This window comes from Caenorhabditis elegans, chromosome X (assembly GCF_000002985.6).
Source record: "Caenorhabditis elegans chromosome X".
NCBI lineage: Eukaryota > Metazoa > Nematoda > Chromadorea > Rhabditida > Rhabditidae > Caenorhabditis > Caenorhabditis elegans.
Window position 1 is genome coordinate 17,072,809 of NC_003284.9, and position 25,355 is coordinate 17,098,163.

General features: G+C 34.3%; 5 protein-coding genes, 2 non-coding genes and 2 pseudogenes across 11 annotated transcripts; 4 read left to right on the top strand and 5 right to left on the bottom strand.

The window, feature by feature from the left end:
* Positions 1-288: 288 nt before the first annotated feature.
* Positions 289-437, bottom strand: C30G4.8. Its single transcript, NR_072933.1, has one exon. It is a non-coding gene; the product is annotated as an Unclassified non-coding RNA C30G4.8 (non-coding RNA).
* A 2,815-nt stretch (positions 438-3,252) lies between these two features.
* On the bottom strand, positions 3,253-7,877 carry irld-23 (Receptor L-domain domain-containing protein; the record flags this gene model as incomplete). Of its 2 annotated transcripts, NM_001373627.1 has the most annotated exons (6): positions 3,253-3,512; positions 3,683-4,058; positions 4,283-4,639; positions 6,027-6,328; positions 6,891-7,169; positions 7,780-7,877. In NM_001373627.1, the coding sequence occupies 5 exons, from the start codon at positions 6,913-6,915 to the stop codon at positions 3,253-3,255; spliced, it is 1,320 nt and encodes a 439-aa protein (NP_001360626.1). The 2 variants fall into 2 exon arrangements, with proteins under 2 accessions (NP_001360626.1, NP_001368734.1); NM_001381181.1 differs by lacking the exons at positions 4,283-4,639; positions 7,780-7,877 and having other exon boundaries at positions 6,891-6,915.
* A 493-nt stretch (positions 7,878-8,370) lies between these two features.
* C08A9.10 (DUF19 domain-containing protein) lies at positions 8,371-9,234 on the top strand. The gene is made up of 4 exons (NM_001047753.6): positions 8,371-8,463; positions 8,657-8,777; positions 8,909-8,998; positions 9,048-9,234. Exons 1-4 carry the CDS (start codon positions 8,406-8,408, stop codon positions 9,196-9,198), a joined length of 420 nt encoding a protein of 139 aa, NP_001041218.1. The 5' UTR covers positions 8,371-8,405; the 3' UTR covers positions 9,199-9,234.
* A 1,119-nt stretch (positions 9,235-10,353) lies between these two features.
* C08A9.11 lies at positions 10,354-10,934 on the top strand (annotated as a pseudogene). Its single transcript has 4 exons — positions 10,354-10,512; positions 10,559-10,616; positions 10,662-10,724; positions 10,801-10,934. Coding segments are annotated over exons 1-4 (414 nt in total).
* Positions 10,935-11,534: 600 nt separating this feature from the next.
* Positions 11,535-12,047, bottom strand: C08A9.2 (annotated as a pseudogene). The gene has a single exon. A coding segment is annotated over exon 1 (513 nt).
* A 3,026-nt stretch (positions 12,048-15,073) lies between these two features.
* Positions 15,074-20,491, bottom strand: C08A9.3 (SID1 transmembrane family member 1; the record flags this gene model as incomplete). Of its 2 annotated transcripts, none has more annotated exons than NM_001270354.2 (16): positions 15,074-15,482; positions 15,528-15,673; positions 15,721-15,822; positions 15,874-16,010; positions 16,413-16,774; positions 16,817-16,997; positions 17,044-17,112; positions 17,250-17,318; positions 17,362-17,437; positions 17,485-17,574; positions 17,616-17,706; positions 18,155-18,205; positions 18,255-18,343; positions 18,391-18,480; positions 18,528-18,626; positions 20,398-20,491. In NM_001270354.2, 16 exons carry the CDS (start codon positions 20,419-20,421, stop codon positions 15,074-15,076), a joined length of 2,085 nt encoding a protein of 694 aa, NP_001257283.1. The 2 variants fall into 2 exon arrangements, with proteins under 2 accessions (NP_001257283.1, NP_001257284.1); NM_001270355.1 differs by lacking the exon at positions 20,398-20,491 and adding an exon at positions 18,746-18,904.
* C08A9.12 lies at positions 16,511-16,658 on the top strand. The gene has a single exon (NR_072934.1). It is a non-coding gene; the product is annotated as an Unclassified non-coding RNA C08A9.12 (non-coding RNA).
* On the top strand, positions 19,945-21,498 carry sod-3 (Superoxide dismutase [Mn] 2, mitochondrial). Its single transcript, NM_078363.9, has 5 exons — positions 19,945-20,012; positions 20,427-20,599; positions 20,648-20,784; positions 20,945-21,187; positions 21,239-21,498. The coding sequence occupies exons 1-5, from the start codon at positions 19,960-19,962 to the stop codon at positions 21,287-21,289; spliced, it is 657 nt and encodes a 218-aa protein (NP_510764.1). The 5' UTR covers positions 19,945-19,959; the 3' UTR covers positions 21,290-21,498.
* On the bottom strand, positions 21,475-23,750 carry lido-1 (Myb_DNA-bind_3 domain-containing protein). The gene is made up of 4 exons (NM_078364.6): positions 23,435-23,750; positions 22,805-23,072; positions 22,539-22,749; positions 21,475-21,943 (listed from the first exon to the last, which is right to left on the bottom strand). Exons 1-4 carry the CDS (start codon positions 23,727-23,729, stop codon positions 21,683-21,685), a joined length of 1,035 nt encoding a protein of 344 aa, NP_510765.1. The 5' UTR covers positions 23,730-23,750; the 3' UTR covers positions 21,475-21,682.
* Between the last annotated feature and the right edge of the window lie 1,605 nt (positions 23,751-25,355).

The following is a 25,355-nucleotide window of genomic DNA, read 5'->3' on the forward strand; positions in this document are numbered from 1 at the left end:
TTTTTTTTTCAAAAGTCTAACTACCAAATGAAAAACTTGATTTCTAAAGAGATCGAACAATGAACTTCTAAAATGAAAAACAAACAAATAATTCAATAAAAAGTCAATTGAAATGTCTAAAGGAACATACTACCTGTGTTTTGTGGGTGAAAGTGCAAGTTTAATGGATTTTAGATGTGGGTCACATGGAGTTTGGATTAACATTTTAACATTTACATTAACATTTTACACTAACATTTTGTATATGATTATAAAATTAATTTCTAAATTAATAGTGATTTACTAGAACATCTTAAGAAGATGTATTATCACAAGATAAATGAAATAAAAACACAGCTTCTGCGAAACAATAATTAGGACATACACTATCGCGTTCTGCTGTAATCAATAAAGTCAGACCCGGTTTTTTGTACCGACAGATAAGCGCGAAGGTTATTGCCCGATTTGGTTCATTCTTTTGGGGGGAAGGGGGGGGGGGGGGCAGAAACTCCTCTAAACTTTAATCCGCTACCTGTTGTGAATCGAAGGGCGAGAAAAATCGACGTGTTGTCGTGACGGTTTCGGTTGTTTTTTTCTTAATACGATTAAATTTCAAAAAAAAATTCGTTATGGATATTTCACGTGATTGTTCAGATCCTTAACAATTAAGTACAAATACTGAATATTTTAGATTAGACTGGAATTTAACAACTGCCAAATCATGAAAAAAAGGTTTGAGAATTTGAAATACAATCAAAGTTAGAATTCGCGATCTATTTACAGGGGAGTTCGAATTTTAAGAGAAAATGTGTTGCTATTTTACGCTTAATTTAACAGAAAACAAAATCTAAAACTGAAATTTTTTTAAAAGATTTTTTTTGAAGAAAGATAAGTTCTTGGTTATACATCACAAGCAGGTTGTATATGTATAAGTGTTTATCAAAAAACATATTTTTAGAATCCAATCCAAAAATATAGTACATCAAATTTCAAACTATTATTTTTAAAAACTAATTATTATCTCAAATAATATTGGAGAGCCACAACAAGTACAAAAAATCCATAGTGAAAGGTTCCATGCAGCAATTTTCAGTACTTGTATCTTTATCATTTTTATAGTATTCAGAATCCGTGGTGTTTCTGGTCCAGGGGTTGTTGTGTACTTTTACGTTATCAGGATTTGTCTCGGCAGCTGAAATGTCTCACAAGGGAAGCCTTTCAGCTTGTCCTCGGATTTCCGAATGAGACCTATTTTATTCGAAAGAGGACCTTAATAGAAGGCCACCTCAAAATTTTTAGGACCGGACGGGCACTTTGAAGGGGGGTAAACATCGATCTGAAAATATGTCTCTACGCCCTCACCCAAAAGCACTAATTTTGCATAAATGGGAAGTTTGTAGAGCATAAATAATGAATAACGATATGATTGTGATTGAAATCGAAGAAGGATGGCGCAGTGGTAAACAGTTGGCCCATCATATGATAGACGTAGGTTCCCTCGTGGTTAATTTTTTTTCTGATTTTTGTTGGGCTCATGAAAGTCTGGAAACAGTCTGAAAATGCACATTTTCCAACTTTTACGGCTAATACATTCATTCCCGTGCATGCACAAGTCAAGTCGTTCGCTTTCAGAAATATAATTTTTTTTTAATTTTTCATGAGCTGTGCATGCCTATTTTATTTACAAAATTTTTCAAAAAAAAATGTTTTTCCGAAAACTTTCCAGGCAAAACTGGAGGTTTCGATAATCAGAATGTTCAAAAACGAGTTTAAGATCCAAAATTGAGGTATTGTAGTAGCCCTATGTTCGAAAAAAGGCGTCCACTTCGGATACCTATATCTCTGTCAAAAAAATTTTTATGACAAAGTGATCAACTACAAAGTTGTTCTACACAAAGTTGTTAAGGTCCTCTTTCGAATAAAATAGGTCTCATTCGGAAGTCCGAGGACAAGCTGAAAGGCTTCCCTTGTGAGCAAACCTGAGGGAACTAGGCCGGACTTGAACTCGTGACCTGTCGATTGCAAGTTGGTGTTGTAACCTTTTTTGAATTGTGGTGACTTTCGTAATGCGAATGTATGAGTACAGTGGGAATACAGCTAAATAGGTTCGTATTTTGAAAAGATGGTTTTCAAAGATCGGAATTAAAAAATGCACCGATGTCATGCTTTTGAGAAAAACGAAAACGCGCGAATGCGCAAAATTTTTTTTTTTTTTGGGAGTGGAGTTAAGCTCCCACTCCAGATTGGACCATATTTGATTTCGTTTCGACACCATCGACATAAGACATTGGGTTTGATGGCAACCCAACGAATACTCATAAATCTCCAGGCTGAGCAAACCTGAGGGGACTAGGCCGGACTTGAACTCGTGACCTGTCGATTGCAAGTTGGTGTTGTAACCAACTGAGCTACCGACGCCCCATTGCAGCATGACTTTAATGGAAATTATGTAACCACTCGCGGTGTTTTTTCTTTAAGGTGATATTGAATTGTGGTGACTTTCGGGAAGCGACTGTATGGGTTCAGTGGGAATACAGCCAAATAGCTTCGTATTTTTAAAAGTTGGTTTTCAAAGATCGGAATTAAAATATGCACCGATGTCATGTTTTTGAGAAAAACTAAAAAGCGCAGAAGCGCAAAAATTTTTTTTTTTTGGGAGTGGAGTTAAGCTCCCACTCCAGATTGGACCATATTTGATTTCGTTTCGACACCATCGACATAAGACATTGGGTTGGATGGCAACCCAATGAATACTCATCAATCTCCAGGCTGAGCAAACCTGAGGGGACTAGGCCGGACTTGAACTCGTGACTTGTCGATTGCAAGTTGGTGTTGTAACCAACTGAGCTACCGACGCCCCATTGCAGCATGACTTAAATGACTTAAATAGCTAAAAGTTCCGAACCATGAGACTTTATTTAATTGCTTAGTCTCTTTAAATTTGAGCAGATCCTCAACAATTATATTCAGTTAAAAAAAAAATTTTAGGCTAGACTAGAATTTAAAAAACACGTTAGAATCAAGAAAACGGTTTTTGAGAATGGCCATTTTGAATTTTATGGTGAAAATGTGTAGCTACTTTACGTTCAGTTTAATGGAAAAATTTAATATTGAATTATATAATTTAAAATGAAAAAAGAAACAAATGTTATTCTTGGACACCACAGGCAGTTTGTTTATAAATAGTTACAAAAAATTTGTTTTAGAAAAGAGACAAATAAAACAAATATAAATATATCAGTCAAATTTTAAATATAGCTTCAAAATCAATGATTATCTCAAATAACATCGAAAGGTCACCACAAGCGCAAAAGAAGCAATTGTGAAAGGTTGTATACAAAAATTTTCAGTACTTGTCTCCTCGTCCGTATAATATTCAGAATCCGTGGTGTTTCTGGTCCAAGGATTATTGTGGACTCCTCCGTTATCAGGATTTGTTTCGACAACTGAAACGTCTTTGAAAACTGGAAGTCCGTGGAAAACGTCAACGTTCAGAGAATATTTGTCGTGCTTTGAAGGTTTTTCTCCGGTGCCTGTAAAATTGAGTTTAGTCTTGTCCGTTTTTTTTTCATTTCGTTTTTTGACAAACGTTTAGACGAGAAAAAGTACATTCATCATCTATCATACAATGATTGACGTTACAAATTATTGCAACATTTGTTTGTTTTAATAATGTCATCTCACTAAATTGTATTTGACTTACCACAACTGTCATAGTTATCCTTAACAATTGGAGATTTTCTAGTCCGAAAAAAAGAACATAATATATCAGGCACCATCAAGGACTCATTGTTTTCCACAGTCACCGCCACTCCACTTTCAGCTCCTTCAAACTGCATTGTAGTAAAAAGTTCAAAAAGTTTGGAATTATTGACGGCAATGAATGGGGCCACCTTGTCCTTAATTGATCGGATTCTGCTGAGATTGGGAAGAAAGTTCAAGTTTCTGATGGAGCTGTTTTGGATAGTAATGCTCCCGTAAATATTTTCGACGTCATGTAGTTTATAAGAGTTTTTGAAATCAAAGTGATCGTCGATCAGAAGATTGCCAGTTAAATTTTTGCAGCCATCAGGCAGGTCCTAAAAAACGATTGTAAAAAAATGCGAATAAGTGGAAAAATGTGGAGTTATACTTGATTAAAACTTCAATTTTTAAGGAGGAATGTAACAACTAACAATTTTTTTTCTGGAAATTCCTAAAATGGTCACAAAAAAGCATATTTAGTTTGATAAAAAATGGATTTCAATTTTTTAAAAACTCCTTTTTGATGGCGACTTGATAGGTCTATCAACATATTGCTTACCGAAAAATATCCAGATTCAGGAAGATCACACCAATAATCTGGTGTCTTCTCGTTGAAACATATATTAATATTCAAATCAGAATCCAAAGACAGCCCATAGAACAAGTTATCCAAATTCTGAGTAGTCATGCATAATTTCGGATTGTCCCGAACTGTTAGGTATAAACCATCACGTTTGAAGTTTGTTTTCAGAGAAGTTAAGTTCGCGTTGTTTGATATTGTAATAGAGGCAAGATACTCTGATTTGTAGGCATTCAACCCAATCCATTCGATTGAATTAAGAAAGGAAAGATCTTCGAAATTTGTGTTTTTGATAGATAGGCCACCGCTTATTCTTGTTACATTCACCAATTTTTCCTGAATTTTTTGAAAAGGTTGGTAAAAAAACTTGATTAAAAAATTCTGTTGTTTTTCTTTACCATACATACTTTCTCAATATTTCGCTAGATAATTCTGTCGGTAGATCATGCGCGATTGAACTAGTGTTTCACTCGAAAGAAAGCTAAAAACTATATTTCAGTGTCAAACATCTGCCTAAATATGTTGTCTGCTCACATATTCCAACAGCAATGTTGTTCATTAAAATACAAATAAAAAAACAACAAAATATATGATAGCCCAAATAGAAAATGTACAGGAATGTATCTAAGATACAACCAATCTTTTTTCCAGAATAGCTAAAACGCGCGAAAGCGCAAATTTTTTTTTTCGGGAGTAGAGATAAGCTCCAACTCCAGAATAGATCATTCGATTTTGTTTCGTCCATCGACATAAGACATTGGGTTTGATGGCAACCCAATGAATACACATAAATCTCCAGGCTGAGCAAACCTGAGGGGACTAGGGCGGACTTGAACTCGTGACCTGTCGATTGCAAGTTGGTGTTGTAACCAACTGAGCTACCAACGCCCCATTGCAGCATGACTTAAATGGAATTTATGTAACCACTCGCGGAAAACGATAAGTGCAAGCGGCAAGCTCGTACATCTCGGAATGCAGAAAGTGAGGCTTTAGGGGTACTGTAGGAGTACGGTAATACTATAGTTTAAAAAACATTGGGTTTTTGACGTATGAAATGACATTTGTTTGGAGGTAGGTTTGACGAAGTGATATAATTGGGATGATGTTGTAATGTAGTAATTTTGTTGAGCAACTATAGGAGTCCCATTGGAGTACGGTAGGCTTACTGTTGTTTCAGAATCATTGGGTGTTTTATCTTCAAAGTGATATTGAATTGTGGTGACTTTCGGAATGCTACTGTATGGGTACAGTGGGAATACAGCCAAATAGCTTCGTATTTTTAATAGTTGGTTTTTAAAGATCGGAATTAAAAAATGCACCGATAATGCAAATGCAAAAAAATCGTACATATTGGAATGCTATACATACATACACTATACATAGGGGTGTAAAAGTACTGTATTACTATAGTCATAAAAATGTTTGGGTTTTCGACGTGTAAAGTGTCATTGAGTTGGGTTTGACAAAGGTTATGATGCTGATTTAATTAGGATAGTGGGAAAAGTAGGAACCGTAAAGATAGCGTCGGGGTATTATAGTAAACTGTGGGGTTATTGTATGAAAACAATAAAGTTGCTGTGGTTTTCAAAACTGGAAAACGAATCATGAAACTTTTCGTAATTTCTTATCACTCTTGTATTTTGAACAGTTCAAAAACAAAACGTCATGCTACTTTTGTATCAATGAAGGCATTTTTAGGAAAAAACAACTTAGTAATCCTCACCGCTAAAACCTTGTAATCCGAGTTTTGATCAATTGTCACATTTCCAATGATCATCCAACAGTTTCGCGTCAGAGTTGTGACAAATTTATTGAAATCAGCGGTAATTGCACAACCACAGTCCGCAAAATTGTTGGAAATCGTTCTATATGATGAGTATATTGAAATAATTGCATCGCAATCCTTTTTCAAGTCAAGTTTCGGGTTGTTTGTGATCACCAAGTTGTCGAAACAAAATGCACAATATTCAAAGTCCATACCCAAAGAAACTAGATTTGCATTATTAGTGATTTCAATAGAGTTTTCTGAAAAAATACATATTAAGAGTTATCCTAATTGATTTCTGCGCACACTCCCAGGGGCAAAAATTTAGAGAGAATCATGTTCTTAGACGGCATTTTCTACATTATTCAAAAGGGCATTAGGGGTCATTGCTCTTAGGAAGCATTCTCAAAAATTTTAAAGAGTTTTAGAAATTTCACAGAGGGCAACTTTTTTAATGTGTACTATATAAGAATACGACTTTAATGTAACCACAATTGTTTCAGCCCCATAAATCTCCTTCACGTCCAATCAATAGTGACATCAATCCGTCCGACCAACGTCATAAAGATTGGAGATGACGAAATTGAAGATGTACCAAATATGCTGGTTGGTAGTTGACACATCATTATAGTTGGTACATACAGTTTCTACGTAACAACTACACTGATGTACCAACTACCAACCAGCATAGTTGGTATACCTTCAATTTCGCCTTCTCCAATCTTTATGACTTTGGTCGGAAGGATTCATATCACTGTTGATTGGACGTGAAGGAAGTTAACGGGACTGAAACAAGTGTAGTTTCAATCCATTTCAACTAACTTGTATCATCCAAAGAGCTAACCATATACGGTCTCAGAAACGATAACGTTTCCAAGTTCGTATTATTAATACGGATTCCGTAACGAAACGTGTCAATTTCCTTCAAGAAAACGGTCAGCTCTCTTATACTAAGCTGAATATTTCCAGTTATATAAAGGGCTTGAAAAATTTTGAAATCTGGGTTTAAAGCTGGTAGAGTGATAGTTGTTTCATTTATGTAGACATCGTAATAGTACTCGAAGGGGTTGAATAAACCGCTGTCCTCGGGTGGTGGTCCTTCTGAAAAGTTATTGTTTTTGACAATGTGCTAAAATTAACATACACCATTTTCTTGTAACATCAATTTTTCATCGAATATTGTATAATTTTGTGTGGTTGGTTGTGGTTTTTTTGGAAAAATTAAAACATTTTGAACAGCGCTACACTATAGTTACAAAAAATATTCAGCTCTGGAGCAATCCTGACGCGTAAGTGAACTATTTGAAACAGGTATAATTTAAGAGCCACAATATGGAATACTTAAAAAACGTTTTTCATTATCTTCAATTTTTTTGGACAAAGTCGATAGCATTTTACGCTATCAAATATCTTATTTTAAAAACCCTAGAACAATTTATTTACAATAACTTTTTGACCTACGTTCACGACAATCACCGAGTTTTAAAGTTACAATAAGTAATGAAAATATTGGAAATAGCATTAGTAGATTTTTTATTCAAATAATAAATTTTTTAATAAAAATTTGTGAGCTTTGTCTAAATACTGAGACGCGCATGCCATTTCCTGATAAAACCTTCAATTATGTGTCCTATCGCAATAGCATTTTCAGATGAGAACTTTCAAAACTTGGTTTCATTATCTTATGACCGATATTTGATGAATAACACACAATTTTTTTGAAAAAATAAGTTTGAATTTCAACAGAATGTAATGTTTTTTTGAAGTTCAAAAAATACATCAACAGAGTTGAAGAGCAGAAGACCAAAATTGGAAATTAAAATGAAATTTCGGTTTTTATATCTCTATTTTATTCAACAACGGCCACGTTAAAGGCGGAGTCTAATATTGACTTTTCTTATTTTAGTCTATTTTTTGAGTTCTTGATTTTATTTCAGTTTTAGAACCTACCATTTTTTACAGGGAAATATGAAATGAAATTTCACGACGATTAATCAACTGTTGTTTTGTATTCTGGTCAATTTATTCCACTTTCATATTCAGAAGAAAACTCAAAGTTTGTGAAAACCCTGTGAATCAGCCTACATGTTTCAGGTTTTTTGAGAAATATGTTTTTACTTTTTTGGAAATGGAACATTGTTTCCTTAACTTTTTTCTGGTGACTCAAAGCTACCGGACAATAGCTGGAAAGAAACAAAACCGCATCATTTTGTTGAAAAAGTACCTAATGTTGAGTCAGAACTTTTTCGTGAAACAATTATAAAAGAAAGAAGTGTTTGACTAAGAAGCATTTCTGGGAAATTTTATTAGAAAAAAAATTATTCAGGAATATTTTAAATGTATTCTAAAGTTTTGTTGCTTTTGGCCTGTATAATCGCCGTAACCGAACAAGCAAGTGAGATAGTTTTACCTTTTTTTTTTTGAATATTGCATAAGCTTTAAAATTGTTGTCAAATTATCAAAAGTTTATTGTGAAACAATGGTTTCAAGCTTTTTCCGAGACGAGAAAACTTTGAATTACCTCTTATTCATTGATGATGATTACATTTTTTCTATCGAAAAATGAGTTGTGTAAAAACAAACTTCAGGAGATGTTCGATGCTTTCCTCCAGTGAACTTCTATTCAACACATGGATGTGTTCAAGATAGTACCAGCCAAAATCCAAACTATGACTGCTTGGGAGGCCATTTTGTGAGAACTGCTGGAATGTGAGTGGAGAAAAAACTAAAACATCGGACAGTATTTTCGTTGATGAAATCCGGTCTTGCTTCTTGACTTCTAAAAGTTTGAAAAACTATTGAGACTAATTACCACATAATCTCACATTTTACATTTTCAGTGGAATGCCTTGCGAAACAGACCAAGATTGTATTCACAACATGGAACCCAATGAGTGGTGTAACTCTGAAAGAAATGGCTACCAATGGACGTGAGTGTACAACTTTCAAACTTTGAAAAAAAAAACTTCATAAACTCAGAACTGCCGGCTGTCACTGTGACATGAAGCTTAAGTCTTGCATTGTTCAGAGGTTTGACAAGAGCTATAACGAAATTCAATGGGCTTTCTGTACACCAAGAAATCGTTTCAAGTGCGAAGTTTTGGACCATTGCTCACCACCAAAACATTAAACTACGAGTTTCGAATTGAATAAATAATTAAAATTTAATACGATTAGAGAAGAAAACAACCAAAGAAAAACCAAGTTATGTGTTCAAAGTCTTACATCACGTCTATTATCCGGCAACTGCTGATTATTTAGCTAATCACGGCAAGCCATTAACGCAGGAAATTTTCAAAAATCCATTCCGAGCCAAGGCCAGAAACAGACTGTGCTAAGACTGCGAGAACCTGCTGGAGACCAGGGCAACCAAGTTGCCGGTTGCCGAAAATTTTTGAGTCCAACAACTTCGACAATTGCCGGTTGCCAAAACTATTTTGGTTTGGCAACTTCGGCAACTTCAATTACAACAATTTGTAGCTCAGAAACAAGCCTGAAAAAATGCTAAAATTTCACTGTAAACAAAAAAAAGACCATACAGGGTTGCCCATATTTATGGGGACAGTAGTATAAAACTGGCTTTCCTGGGACAGCCCAAACCACCCACACCCTAGGACAAGTACTTTCTGGAACAAATACATCACTTTCATATAAATATTCACCTAAATTAACAAAATATTTTTTCCCACCCAAACTGGCTGGGACACATTTCCTCACCGGCTAAAATGATGGATAATATCGTGATTTATGTGATAATTTCCCGCGAATCCGTGGAGACCCGCCGGAAATAATAGAGAATTAAGTGCTTATGTTTATATTGTATCAAATTAATTCCAATATTACATCCTTAAAATCGTATTTCTCTAATAATTTCAGAACCAGTAGACAGTAATATCCACAATGATGAGTATTGAATTTTTGGATTTGAAAGTTTGACATTTCTATTTCTCTATTCAAATACCTAATTACTTCAATTGGTGGATCTACCCCAAATGAATCAAAGTAATAACACTTTTCAGGATTTATATAATAGCACACCCAATAAGTACCATTATTCTTATTTATATCTAAATTCACAATTCCACATTCTATTTCATTAATTTGTTTCGGTAATGTGTCTCTCATGAAGACACCTCTAAAATTGTTTATATTTATTTGTTTTGCTGACTCATACAATTCAATATTCGTTAATGGATTCAATTTTGATTGGAACATTAAAGAGATAGAAAAAAGGGATAGAAATTCTTATCTTAAATTGAAAACTGTGCTGCTCGTCCTAACTTTTGCCATTCCTCTGTATTGATCGATGTCGCTTCGGTGACCTATTCTAACATCCTGAACACTAATCAGTAGATCTAAATCGATCATTATTTTCTGATAATCCTGCTCTTCTACCAGGACTTTTTATTTTTTACTATTTTTTATCGTAATTGAATGAAAGCAGGTAATTTTTATAGTAATATTAGTCATATAATAAACAATGTTTTTAGAGAATCGAGGAGTCATCTTAATTGTTTTGTCGGCCGGCACTAACAAAGGATAATTATGGTATAATTATTAGTTATCATTTTATTACAAAAAATTTCATTTTAGCACATCCAAACTCGAATATAATTTTACTTCTTCCCATATAATCAACTACATGCACTTTTTAAGGTATGTTTATAACTTTATTAGCCGCCCGCCCAAAGGGCGGCGAACGTACTAAATAAATAAATTATTTGTATTCCAGCTCACAATTGGCTTTATCATCATCTTCACTTCATCTTCAACTTTATCTTCATCTTCACTTTATCTTCATCTTCATCGTCGACTTCGTTTTTATTTTTTTTTATTTTTATTATTTTTATTGTACTTTTATTGTAATTTATATGTATTTTAATTGTATTATTTTATTGGTATTTTTTAATTGTATTTAGTGTATGTTTGTGTCGTCTTGTGTAGTCTTGTGATGTTCTATGTTGACTTTAATTGTAATTAGTATATGTTTGTGTTGTAAATTGTGATGTTTATGTTTCAAATGTGATCATCGAAGTTAAGGCCTCTAAGTTAGGTCGCCATGTAGGGTTCATGGCTAAAGGTAGCTTGCTATCCGAACGTTTCCCTGATTTGATTAACATAATCCTCTCTTGTGAGGAGATTTGTTATTCATATAAATCGAAGTTAAAATTTCCTTTTAAGGAAGTTGCCAAGTTTGGGGTTCTTGGCTAAGTAGTATATACTAGTTATACTACCGAACGTACCCTTTTTTTGATTGATTTATTTTCAACATAAGCCAAAAAAGGTAATACATTAAAAAAGGTAGTACAATTTAGGTTTAATGAGAAAATAAATTAATAAAACGAGACAAACCCAGCAAGAGTTCATCTCGAGTGTGGGAAATGGGTGAGGTAAGAATCATAAAACAAGAAGAATAGAGAATGAAGAATTATAAAGAAAAGAACATGGACTCGGGATCACATAGTATCAATACCGGGGAATGTGAAGATCGAGAAAGTGAGAAAATTGGAAAGGAGAGAGGAAAACCGGGACGTTTTTAAAGAGATTATTCCAAATGGGAACTGATTGGGCGAAAAAGTGAGCGGTGCAACTGTCCTTTCTAACGAGAATCATAGGGTGCCTATTAGAGCTAGCAAATGAGACAAATTGATTAAGACTAGGGAAGTGGGACGATCCAGTGAGGAATCTATAGAGTAGTTTCATTTGAGCTTTAATTCTAGTGTGTCTGGTGGAGAAGAGTTTCATTATGCTCAGTCTATCTTCATAAGAGGAGAATTTAGTATTACATCGTTGCAGAACGCGCTTGGTAAAGTGTCTAAGAGGTTTCTCAAGTTTAGTCGAAAGCAATGAATTAGGGGAGGGAGAGTAAACCTCAGCGCAGTAATTTATAATTGGAGCCACGTAAGTTTTGAAAAGAAACCCGTAGAAGTGAGGTGAGTTGGAAGAGAATGCTTTTAGGAGTTGTTTAGCCCGAAGCATGGCTAGGGAACTAACTTTGGCAATGTGGGCCTCAAATTTAAGCTTGGGATCGGTGACAAGACCTAAGTCGCGAACAATAGAAGAGGGGATTATGGGTACACCATCAACTGAGTATGAGTGGTTGGTGTTTAGGGAACCCAGAGAAAGGGAAGCAGATTTGGCAGGGGCGAGGGGCAGCTCATTCTTCTTGGACCAGCTAACAATAGTGTCGATAGATTGTTGGATAATTAAAGGGTTGTGATGGTAGATTTTAATGTCATCCGCAAAGCAGGAGACATTTATAGAATGTTCAAGATCAATCAGTAAGTCGTTTATGAATAAAATGAAGAGAAGAGGGCCCGAAACGGAACCCTGCGGGACTCCAGAAGAAATGGGGTAGGTGTTTCTAGATAAAAACTTATTGATTTTTACTGAGAACGTTCTTTGATTAAGGAATTCTTTGAACCAAGAACAAGTGAGGGGGTCTAATCCAAATGAAGCAAGTTTTTTGAGGAGGATAGAATGGGAGACTTTATCGAACGCCTTGGCAAAATCGAAAAAAATAATGTCAAGTGATTTTTCCTGTCTAATTATAGAGTGATAGAGAGTAATGGAGCGAACTAGAGAGGAAGGACAGCTTCTAAGTTGTAAGAACCCATGTTGATGGGGGGGAAAGTAGATGGGAAAAATCTGTGCGGATTCGGGAGCAGATGATGCGTTCCATTACGCGCACAAAGGGGTCCGTCAACGAGATGGGTCTGTAGTTGTGAGGGGATGAGGGATTACCCTTTTTGAGAATAGGGATGATTATTGCCTGTTTCCATCGGGCGGGAATAGTAGATTCAGCAAATGATTGATGGAATATTAGAGAAAGAGGCAGTGCGAGCGGGGTGGCACATTTCTTCAGTACTAAGTAATTTGCGCAGTGGGGGGAGAACCCGCATTTGGGTGGGAGTTTAGATAGAACGCTTTCTATTATGTAGGGTTGGAAAGAATCATTCCTAATAGAGTTGGTAGTCGCGTTGGACCTACCCTGATTGATCACACATTCTTTTATCATGAAGAAGGGTATTATACTTATGAAACTTGAATAAATAATTAATACAAAATCAAATCGTTAACACAAAACTATGAGAATTAAAAAAAAGACAAAGACGAGGCAATTGTGAATGGTACTTACTCAACCTCAAAATGATAGAACTACATGTAATTTACGTGATTATTTCCGGAGGGTCTTTACGGACCCGCGGGAAATAATAGAGATTTGAGTACTTAAATAAGATAAATATTGAACGCTGAGTTGTGGAAAGAGTTTATATGTTGGAGAGGTTTTTTTAATATACATGATTGTTCTATTATATTAATTTTGGTTCACTCATATATGAGGCGACCAAATATTTACTGATATTGTGTTAGCCGCACGCCCGAAGGGCGGCAAACACCACAAGTAATTAAATATTAATTTCATTATTTCGTAAAATTTCCACGAGCTAAAGTATCCGATTTATTACTGCAAATTAATACTTCCATTTTTAATAAAAAATTTTAAGTACATAAATGTCATTCATAGACATATACGATCCCAAGAAGCGCAATGAAATTGTTGAGAAACATATTCAAATGAGGAAGCAAACCAAAGAATAGAGATAATGAAGAACACGAAGAACGTGTAAAATTGGAACATAATAGGGTAGAATTATTTAAACCTATATTAGAATCAAATATGAAAATACATACCGAGTTAGTAGATGAGAAAAAGAAACTTATGGAAACATTAAATAGTTTCAAAAATATTAAAATTGAAGAACCTGAAATTGATAATGAAAAGGATCAAAGTATAGATATTTCCGATAGTAACATTTCCAATAGTGATATAATTAATCCGTATTTACAAAGTAAGATTGATATTAGTAACGCTGGGTATTCAATTAGATTTGATAAAATTAATAATAAATATACACTCGGTAATAAAGAAATTACATTTGATAATAATACTATAACCATTAATGAAACTGATTATGATGCAACTGAAGGACTAATTCAATTACTAATTAAAAAATCACCAGATACAATAATAATCCATGATTATGATATTAAAACTTATAAAAATATGTTATTGTGTTCTGATGCATTATATCAAGGTTTTGATAAAAATATTAGAGGAGCTAAACTTAATTCTGATTCTAGTAAAAAGTGGAAGTTTATTAAAGAACATATACTGTTACCTATTAGTGGAAGTATTATTCCTAGTATTATTAGTACTCGTATTCCAGCTCCAACAGTATTTACAAGTAGTATTTCTAGTACGAATAGTGATATACCTAGTACATCAGCGAAAACAGGAAGTTCAATTGACTTTCTACCATCGGATCCTAATTCACTTATAGATTTACTACGATTATCAATAGGATCATATAAAGCTGGAAATAAAGATGAATTTAATAAAATAAATATAATTCTAGACGAGTTGGTAAAGATGAAAATAATATTGAAAAAAGACCTTAAAAATATAGACGCAAATATAGAATCGTAAAACGACCATCATTTAATCGAGTATTTAGAAAAACAACTAAATGTGTTATATTAACAATGTTATATTGTATGATTAAACAATAAAAAATAACTTGTAAAACCCATCGTTTAATGATGGTCGTCTATCTATTTTTCGTGTAACAATATATTTTTTCCTGTAACAATCTATTTTTCGTGTAACAATCTATTTTTTCGTGTAACAATCCTATTGTGGATCCTGGGGTTCCTATTGTGGACCCACGGGTTCCTATGGTGGATCTAGGAGTTCCCATGGTGGACCCACGGGTTCCTATGGTGGATCCAGGGGTTCCTAGGGTGGACCCACGGGTTCCCATGGTGGATCCAGGGGTTCCTAGGGTGGACCCATGAGTTCCTAGGGTGGACCCACGGGTTATTATTTGCTTACTATCATTGGATTTTTTGATGCAATTTGGTGAGTCATTCATGAAACTCTGTACACAATTATCCGTAAGAAAATAAGATTTATTAACAAATTAGTAATTATTAATTGAAATCTAAAATACAAAAATATGCTTTTTAGGAACGTCTTTAATATTAGAATCGATAAAATCCATTAGACAAATAAACAAAAAACAGTCAACTGCGCAGCTGTAATGCCGCAGGTCGTTCAAGTCAATTCCCGGGAGAACACAATCCATATTGAGCTGACGGGATTTGGCAGGTGTCAATAAAACATTGTAGGTTAACATGAAATTGGCGAGGTAACGATTTAGGCATTCCATTAACATAAAGACAATGAAAATGAGAGTACAGCAGATTTTATAGAACAAAGTAAAGGATTGTCTCTCAAATCGGCATTTTTGAACGGCGTAATAAACTAGGTATATTCCAATTTGACCTCTTCCAAGACAAATGATCGCCGAGTTACTCGCGCTTTCAGATGTCAGCAGAGGTAGAATTGCGCTGAAATTCAATTTTGAAATTATAATTGGAGTACATGCTACTCACCAGACAACTGAGAGGCATATCAGCAACACGATCAATACAACTTTTGAGCGAAGTGGGTTGTATATCCCATTTGCATCACTCAGATAAAGCTGTGGACTCTCGAAAGGAGGTGTGATCCATTGGTTCCCTTGAAGCCCGGAAGGCCTCTTAAAAATTTTGAGTGATCAACAACTCTCAGTAAATTTTCGCCTACCTCATAAAAGTACTGATAGCAAAAGTAAACTGTTGAGGAAATTGCGGTGAGAGAGAACAATATTTTCACAACCCATCTTGAGACACTATTTACATTAAACATCTAAAACTTGTAAAGTTTAGTGAACTACGATTTAAAAATTTGGAAACTTACATTTTCCGCCAAAGTAAGACATCCGTAAATCGATGAAACTGCAATAATGAAAAACTGCTGCCATTTTCGAACGCCATGTCTTTTCGAGTAAATCCACATGAAAGCAGCGTAGAAGATCCACGAACTGGTATACATATCTAGGAAAAGATTAGAGCTTCAATATTTCATTTTCAAAAAAAATTCCACGTAATTTTATTAATCAGTTTATTATTCCTCAATGTAAACAGTTGTCCATATAGGGAAATGAGTCACTGTACATAGTTTATAAATAAACTTGGTTACTGTAGTTTACAATGGGGAAGGGATACTGTAGTTTTCTCTAGTTCTAAAAATGGACTACTTTAGTTTTTTGAAAGGCACACATTTCTATGCAACCACAAAATCGGAATCTTTCTCAAAATCTTTGCAATGAGGTAATTCGACTGATGCTAACTTGATAAAGGGCAATTCTACTTGAAAATGTATTTCAAATGTATTAAAATAAGATTTAGTACCAATTTAGGCTTGTATTTCTCAACAGGTTCTTTAAAAAAACATACCAAGATGAATAGTGGTCCTGTGTGGACAATTATTCGTGATTGTCCATAGAATACCCATTGAAACCAATCCCAGAAAACAAACCACTTTTGGAGCGTCTCTTTGCTGCAGTCCATGAGTGGTTGGTAGTCGTGGTATTTTGAAAGAGAAAATCTTTTCGCGAAAAACAATTATCAAATTCAAAACTCCGATGACTGCGAGACTGCTAGCACTTGTCATTGAATTGAAGGATTTGAAACAGAGAAATTCCAAAGAGCAGAGAAAGTTTAGATAGCAGAAGTTTAGATTGTTTGAAGTTTTCTGTTTATCGAAGAGAGTTGTTAATGAGGGGAGAATTGATCCGAAGATTTGAAAAAATAAGAAGCTGAAAAAATGTTAATTTTGTCTAAGGTCGAGGAAAACTAACTTGAAGTACTTGGAATCCTTCACAAGCTTCAGTTTCTGATACTCCTTATGACTAACTATCATAGAAGGCTTATCAAATAACCATATTTTATCCACAAGTACGTTTCCCTCTGAATCCGTTCCATCGAGGATGTTAGGCTCATTGTTTTCGCGTCGGTCAAGCCATTTGTATTTCAAGTACGCTGAAAATTTTACATTTTGAAATTAATTGAGAAAAGGAGTTCTCACTTAACATGATAACAGTGGACATACTGATTGAATATAACAGTATAGGAAATAGTGGAAGCCAGAGGTTATCTGAGAAGTATCGTTTAGGTAATAATAAAAGTTTGGGGGAATTTTTATCAACGTTGGGCTTTTATGCAAACAGATTGACATTTAAAAGTTGCCAACTAAAATCCACAAATTACATACAAATTACAAACGGTTCAAACCTTTCACTGGAGTCACTGAAATCACCGCTAATTTAATTCTTGCTGGATTGTTGGGAATGTCAAAAAAGTCTAAAAAGCAAGTTATCGTTTTGTCTTAAACAATTTTATTTACTGTCTGGTGTTCCACATAAAGTTTCATCTGGATGCACTGTGAAAGCTAAATGAAATTGCCGGCCGATGACACTTTTCTGAAACGGTTAAATAAAATTTCGATTCAAAATGCTCAAGTTTCAACTTTCAACGAAAAACCAGCAAACGTGGTGAACGACTGATAGAAGAAGGTTTCGCTTTGCTCCAAAAGGCCGGATGCGTCAAACAAAGGGCACTAAAATAATAAATTGGAAGGATTTGATAAGATCAATTTACATTAACTCGTCGAGCAACAATTTTCCCACAAATCTCGCTAGGTGAAGTAACACGGATGTCCACCTTGTCCACGTCATCGGGGAACGTGTACCTGAATTATTTTTTTAAAAACATTTAATTCTTTTTTTTTTAATTCTTTTGATTTAATGCGTTAGCGTAAAAGTAATCCCACTGTTCTAGAGTTTGCATTATCAATACATTTGATTTGACAAGAGCGGGTTGGGAGCAGAAACAGAGCCGGACATGACAGGGAGAGCAAGATGTGGGAGACGCGGTATCCCAGAATGGGACGGCAGGGTTAGAATAGGGGGGAACAACTGCGGGGACAGGAAACTGTCAAAAAAAGTTTTTCATTTTCGGTATCGAAAACCAGAGCTAATTAGCAAAAAACCAGAGCTAATTAGCAAAAAACCAGAGCTAGCCAGGTTGACTCTATATCTGGTCAAAAAGCTAATTAACAGTGATTTTGAGTCGGTTAGCCGTGACTCGCACCTGTCTGAGTATAAATGAGTTATCAAAAAACTATAAAATTGTCTTACATGTAATATCGTGGCTCTGATGGACTTCCTTTAGACTTGAATGTTTTATTTCTGAAAGTTGCAGTAAGATTTCTACATACCTGAGAATCTTCTAACTCACCCAATAATAAAATTGTTAACCGACTTCACACGTAAGTTGAACAAACTTGGAAGAGAACTTGCAATTGATATTTGGACAGGTTGGCTGAGCTAAACATTTTGGATAAAGTGCGATTTGAGTTTTGCTAAACGTTTACCTGCTCCGCTGATCTGTCCTCATCGCACAGTGTGTCAGAGGCGAACCAATATTGAAATTCTTTTCCTTGGTGAGATTGTATGCGTGGGAGCTGGAATATGTTTTTTAACAATACGAGAATCAAGTTCCTTGATTTACAGCAACATTATGAACAGTTTTTCCACGAACAACTGTCATTGTGAATGGATATTTGATTGTTGCAGCTAGTGAGTCGACGGAAACTCGAATTGCAGGAGGCTGAAAGTTTACGCTTCGGACACTAAATGTGAACCTCTACCAAAATTTGAAAAAAATTTTTAAAAAAAGTTTTAAAGATTTTATTCATAGTCCCCCTCCCCTATTTGCACAACGTATACCTCGTTTGTTGAGTTCAGGATAACTTGATACAAATTGGCAATCAGATTTCCTTCTGTGGTCAAGTTCACATTATTGATACCAAGCTCAATTTCTTGAAAATCTTGGCATTTATCCAAGCTTAAAAATAGCAGAATTTGCAAAACGAGCAGGAAAGTCATATTCGCAGAAAAAAGTCGTTGCAAACATTCGTTTTTATATGTTTTTCTTTGAGAAAGCGTGGTTCATTTTTGAAAGTGAAAAATATTTGCTTAAAACTTCCAAATTTAAATCTGCAGTGATTCAGAGAGGTTGAGAATTATTTTCAAAAACATTCAATGTTTTCCCTTGGAGTGACTATGCAAATATGAAAATGTTTTCCAAAAATATTTGGATGCCCTGATAAAAAGTAGGTGAAATTTCGCAGGGGAACATCATATTAAAATGTTGAATTTTTAGAAGAAATGGAAATGTTTGTCGGTGGTATGCTCGAATATTTGAGATATTATATATTTACTGTTAAATCCGAAATTTTTGACAAACGGAAAAAATTTGTGTCGAAATACTACATTTTCGATAACACAAAGGTACTTCCATAACACTTATAAAAACTGTTTGACTATCTTATTTCAGGAAAAAAAAATCCAAGAATAAACATTTTTCAGAATTTGAACTTTCTAATGGCTGATTAATAAAACAAAGTTATACAACTATTCAAAGCAGTTGCTCAATCTGGCATTTTCTTGTGTTTTTTTTTGAATATTTCATCAGCAAGATGTTGATAATTTTGTGTTAATTCTAATTGTTTTCTACAATTTTTCAAACCGAAAATTGACCTTTGACTTTGTTTACTTTGTTCTCGTGGGTTAACTGTTCACTGATTTCTATTGCTGTTGATGAGGTCTTTGATCAAATTTGTATTGTTTTTATACTGCATATTGCTTCAATTCTAAATCATCTAATATATTGTCAAACAACTTCTTGTTTTTTTTTTCATTCAAAACTTCTGCAAAAACGTTCTCTTAACAAAGGTTCACACAACAACTCTCCTCTCCATCTCTTTCTCTCAACAACAATGTGCTGGCCTTGCATGTTTGCCAGTGCGGGTTGTTTACGCGTTTTCAAGATTTTTGGTCTCCTATCTAACGTCCCGAAATGCATTTTTTCCTTTCATTTGGTTTTTTTCTGTTCGAGAAAAGTGACCGTTTGTCAAATCTTCTAATTTTCAGTGAATAAAATGCTGCAATCTACTGCTCGCACTGCTTCAAAGCTTGTTCAACCGGTTGCGGGGTAAGTCAAAATGAAATTTTCGTTTAAAAATTGGTTTTTTTTGGTATTATAGATAAAACTTATACCAAAACAAAACATATTTAGAAAAACTTTAATAGAGAATAATTGTTTAATAATTAATTTTTGCAAGCTCCTTTTAAATTAAGACATCTAAAACAGTTTTCAGCTTGATTGTTTTAATGGTTTAGAAAGCAATATTTGTATTTTGTGTTAAACTGAAAATATCTAGGAAATACTACTTTTAAAATATTTGAAACTTGAAATTTTAAAATTCCAAATAATTTTACTCATTTCCTAAAGTGTTTGAGTATTTGTATCCTGTGCTGACACCGAAATGTTCTCAATTTTGGAAAAAAAAGATTTTTATCCGTATCTTCAGTCTTACAATTTTTTTCACCTTTTTTTTCATTTCAGAGTTCTCGCCGTCCGCTCCAAGCACACTCTCCCAGATCTCCCATTCGACTATGCAGATTTGGAACCTGTAATCAGCCATGAAATCATGCAGCTTCATCATCAAAAGCATCATGCCACCTACGTGAACAATCTCAATCAGATCGAGGAGAAACTTCACGAGGCTGTTTCGAAAGGTTTTTTAATCAGAAGATTTTGAAATGAATTTTTTTTTTGGTATATAGGGAATCTAAAAGAAGCAATTGCTCTCCAACCAGCGCTGAAATTCAATGGTGGTGGACACATCAATCATTCTATCTTCTGGACCAACTTGGCTAAGGATGGTGGAGAACCTTCAAAGGAGCTGATGGACACTATTAAGGTAAAAAAAATTAGAATTAAAAATATTTTTCTGAAGAAGAATTTTGGGAAGTTCATGTTGAACGAGTAGTGTTATAAAAGCATATGATGTTTCTTTATTAACATTTTCGTTAATAGTGGTCGAATAATTTTCAAAAAAATTTGAAAAAACATTGTTTCAGCGCGACTTCGGTTCCCTGGATAACTTGCAAAAACGTCTTTCTGACATCACTATTGCGGTTCAAGGCTCTGGCTGGGGATGGTTGGGATATTGCAAGAAAGACAAAATCTTGAAGATCGCCACCTGTGCAAACCAGGATCCTTTGGAAGGAATGGTCCCACTTTTTGGAATTGACGTTTGGGAGCACGCCTACTACTTGCAGTACAAAAATGTCCGCCCAGACTATGTCCATGCTATTTGGAAGGTGATTTTTGAGTTTTGAAAGCGTCGATTTTTAATATAAAAAAATTTTCAGATTGCCAACTGGAAGAATATCAGCGAGAGATTTGCCAATGCTCGACAATAAAAGCAGGAAATATTGGAATTTTCGGTTTTACGAAAATATTGAAGATAATTCAGATGTAGTTTAAAACGCTGAGAATTTGTATTTTTGTAATTGTTTAAATAAAAGAACGCACAGTTTTTTCTTATGAAACATGTTTAGCTCATTTTTTTTGTTTTTAATCGGGAACTTCACTCGGTACACTGAAAACTATGAGAAATTGATTTATAACATTTGTGAAATTAATTTATAACAAAAATATTGAGTAATGACTAGAATGAACAAGATGGACAAACGTATCAGATCGAGTAAAAATATATCAAGATTTAGAAAATAAATCAAAAGATTCTTGGAAAGATAACGATGGAACCCTAATTCGGATGAGTATTTTTCAAAATTACTTCGTGTTGTTTTCCTCTACTGCCCGTTTTGCCAAGTAGCTTCTGATCGTCGTCTTCTCTTTGCAGTTTCAGATTGTGCCAAATCAGTGAATACTTCTGCAGCATGTTCGTATTCTGGCTCTTCAAGTGCAAGAATCGTCTTGAAAAGCGTTTCTCTAAACAGCTTTGAACGTTCCGGGTATTGAGCAAAAAGCCGATGTACTTGTTCTCCAATATGCTGAGCACTGTTGTCGCTTTTCGGTGGTTCAGTGCTCTCCGGTGCGCATGAAGCGGATTTCTGAATTTTTTTTCGTTTTATAATGGAGAAAATAGCAGCAAAATTGAATGTTCTGAATATTGAGAAAGTGGGAAAATGGAAAATGGAAAATTAAGTGGAGACCCTTACTGTGTTTTGCACTAGTTTCGTAACAAACAAGGGAAGTTTGTCAAAGTGGAGCAAGGTGTGTAATTTCTAAGTGAAAAAATACACTAGTTTAACTTTTTTGAAATTATTTTTCTTTATAATCAAAAACTGGTGAACCGTCAGTTTTGGCAAATAATAGTTTTTTAAGTTCAATTTTAAAAAAATTTCTACACGTTTTCTGTTTTAATTGTGTTTCGATTGTTCGTATCTAAACGTTTTAGAGATTCCAACTTGCAGTTATGCTCAATATCACTGAAAAACTCCAAATTTTTGGTGTATTTGGCAGTTTACAAAAAATTTGACGGAATTTTTTTCAAGATTTGAAACTTTTGAAAGTTTCAATTGTAGAATTCTGTCATGTTGGAATATGTTAAATATACATATTCAGACTGTAATATCACTTGCGACACACTACTTTTAAAAAGGGGCTTTTTTTGCAATTTATAACTATTATATTATAAAAACGCACAATATTTGTTGAATAGATTTTTGCTGATGAGTCTGGCAAATGTTCCGTTGGTGGTCCAAAGTGATTATCAACAGCTCTTGCAAATGCTTCTGGTCTTCTGAACGTCACTACTTCTTCTTCGCGGTCGAAAACGTTTGTGTCTGGCTCCAGTGGAACCTCCTCCACTATGGTTTCATCAACACTGTCTTGTGTCTCAGATGTTAGTTTGCTGCTAAAAATTATAATGTTTCTAACTTTTCTATAAGAGAAACATTTAAAAATCTAACCTATTTTTATCGGCTTCCCAATATCCCTCGTAAATAATATCATCATCGTCGTCGTCAATATGAGCTTCTCCATCCCAGGGCTCGCCTCGAAGATTTGCCTCGAAGTGTCCTAGCGTCTCACGGTAATAGATGAAGTGGGGGTAATATTCCCATTTCCAAAGCTCAGTTTCTGTTGCAGCACGATCCAATTTCTTGATCCCAATGCACGTTCGAAGTTTGTTCTTTAACACAACTTTTGCAGTTCTTAACATTTTGTGAAGATCGTTTGCTGAAAAACTAGGGTATTATGTATATGCTGCAAATATTGTATTTGTAACAATTGAAATGTAAGAAATCAGTATTAAAAAAAAGCATCCGGCCTTCAAACTTTCAAATTTATGAAATTTAAAACAATGAATATTCAAAAATTTTCGATAAAAATTTTTTTTTGAAAACATCTTGTATTTGTTGCTATATGATTTGAGTTTTGGTAATTTGGTTTTTATTTATTTAGTCGGGTATTGAATAAAATGTTTGCAGTTGTCTAAAAAGCAACAAACTTTGAGCGCATTCAGCTTTTTAGTGTTTTGAAAAACTTTTTTATGTATGATTTTCTAGTTTAAAAAAAAGTTTTATAAGTCTCGAACTTACATCTTACAATGTATCCTGTTCTTTCATAAACTTCAACTCCCAGATTTTGCCAGTTCTTTGCCGAAAATTGTGCTTTTCTGTCCCAAATTTCTGGGCGATCTTTCAGTAGTGATAGAAGCACTTTTTTGATTTTTGGCGCTCGAGTGGCGGTTTTGTGGAATTTTGTGTTTTCCAACAGTAGATAGTCAGCCATTGTGATACAATGAGAGATTGGTGGAAGTGGAGTTGTTGGACGTGGTGGACGCGGTAAGGGAACTATTGAAAATGGTCGAGGTTCTTCTTTTGGGTTCATCATTGTTAGTTGATTTGTTTCACTGAGAGAATTGAATCATGTGAGTCAGGAAAAAGAGACAGATAGAAAACGCAGATTTTCAGAGTTTGAAATGACAGCATTGTTAACAAATCATGTATGTATTCAAAATTGAAAAGAAGTACAATGATGCTCTATAAAACTTGGTTAAAATAACAACAACAAAAATAAATGAATAATCATTTTAAAAATTTCTTCAAACGCACAGGAAGATCACTAGTCTGAGAACTCTTTCAAAATCAAAAAAATTGTAAATATGATCCTCGAGCAATAATTTTATATGTAAGAAGAAATATCTCAAGAATACATCTCTTGTGCAGTTTTCAAGGAGAACATTTTCAAAACTCAATTACTGCATATTTCCGCGATGTTATATCTTATTCCATTTTGAAAACTAACTGGAACTCGGAATTTTTCAATCCTATAATCTAGTTCCTATTATCGAAAAGACAAATCTGATGCGGTTGTTGCCAGCAGATCGTTTTTATGATAACCGTTTCCGGTATACCAAGAGTGTCCTTGCTAATGCTAACCAACGCCCTTGGTTCATTACATTTTTCATGAAAATTCTCAGAGCTATTCTTCCAGAAAAAAAATTGACGGGAAATTCAAGTTTTAATGTCTCAAAATTTTTCAGTAAGTTCTAATTTGTTCGACAATGACGACCATTTGGAAAGTTCGTGCTTTTAGAGAACGTGATCATTTTATGGAAGTTTTTAGAGATGGCTTGCAAAACTAGTGTATAACGTTGGGAAATTTCCTAAAAGTCGTAGTACGCGATTTGGGCTTAGAATTATTTTTAAAGTCAAAAATAGAGAAAAGCACTAGTTAAAATTATAGTTTAGAAATTACTAGTTCAAAAATTACTAACACCTTAAAACTTTCTTTTATCAGACTACCAAAAAAGAAAAAAGGATAAACCAAGATACTTATATAGTTTTTAAACTGTTTTTCAATTTAAAATTCAAAGAATATGTATTTAAATCAAAAGGGGAAACGAAAAATGTTGATTCTTAAACAGGGAAGTGAACATTAAAAATAACAATGAAACAAAAAGGAACGACGGGTAGTTTAACACACATATCTAGGTCAGATAACATTTGGAGACCTGTTTGATTTTTTTTGCGAATAATAATTTTAAAAAAAAACGTTTGAAAATTGGATGAAACAATTTTTGGTAAAGCGTTTGAAGTTTTTTTGCCAATTTTTTGAAGGAACTTCAATTGGACATAACCGCAAAAACAAGACTCGAAAAAAAAATCGGGCCGCAAAAAAATCGATAATTTTTGGCGCGCATTTGGGGGTTTTGGTGTGGGGGAATGAAGAATGCCCAAAAAGTGTGTGCGTACACAGCATGAGAAACAGACGGTGAGTAGGACACAATTTGATGCTAGGCATGTAGACTGCAGTGTAGACACCACGATCATGCACAGCATTGGAGAGAGGAAAGAGTGTAGGAGGTAGAATGCGCACTTTCCCAGATTAAAGCAAGAGTACATTTTGGTAAATTTTTAACAATTTTGGCACACAGACAACAAAATTAGTTTTTTTAAAAATTAGATAGCAAGTATATTTCAAGTTTGAAAGTTAAGGTTGTTTGAAATTAATAAA

Bases quoted from the DNA above. Each gene is read 5' to 3' on its own strand.
- C08A9.10 (NM_001047753.6), top strand. From the start codon at position 8,406: ATGTATTCTAAAGTTTTGTTGCTTTTGGCCTGTATAATCGCCGTAACC. The intron at 8,464-8,656 runs GTGAGATAGTTT...AACAAACTTCAG, and splicing joins CGCCGTAACCGAACAAGCAA to GAGATGTTCGATGCTTTCCT. The intron at 8,999-9,047 runs GTGAGTGTACAA...TCATAAACTCAG, and splicing joins AGAAATGGCTACCAATGGAC to AACTGCCGGCTGTCACTGTG.
- sod-3 (NM_078363.9), top strand. From the start codon at position 19,960: ATGCTGCAATCTACTGCTCGCACTGCTTCAAAGCTTGTTCAACCGGTT. The intron at 20,013-20,426 runs GTAAGTCAAAAT...TTTTCATTTCAG, and splicing joins CTTGTTCAACCGGTTGCGGG to AGTTCTCGCCGTCCGCTCCA. The intron at 20,600-20,647 runs GTTTTTTAATCA...TTTGGTATATAG, and splicing joins TCACGAGGCTGTTTCGAAAG to GGAATCTAAAAGAAGCAATT.
- lido-1 (NM_078364.6), bottom strand. From the start codon at position 23,729: ATGATGAACCCAAAAGAAGAACCTCGACCATTTTCAATAGTTCCCTTA. The intron at 23,073-23,434 runs GTAAGTTCGAGA...CTAGTTTTTCAG, and splicing joins AACAGGATACATTGTAAGAT to CAAACGATCTTCACAAAATG. The intron at 22,750-22,804 runs GTTAGATTTTTA...TATAATTTTTAG, and splicing joins TGGGAAGCCGATAAAAATAG to CAGCAAACTAACATCTGAGA.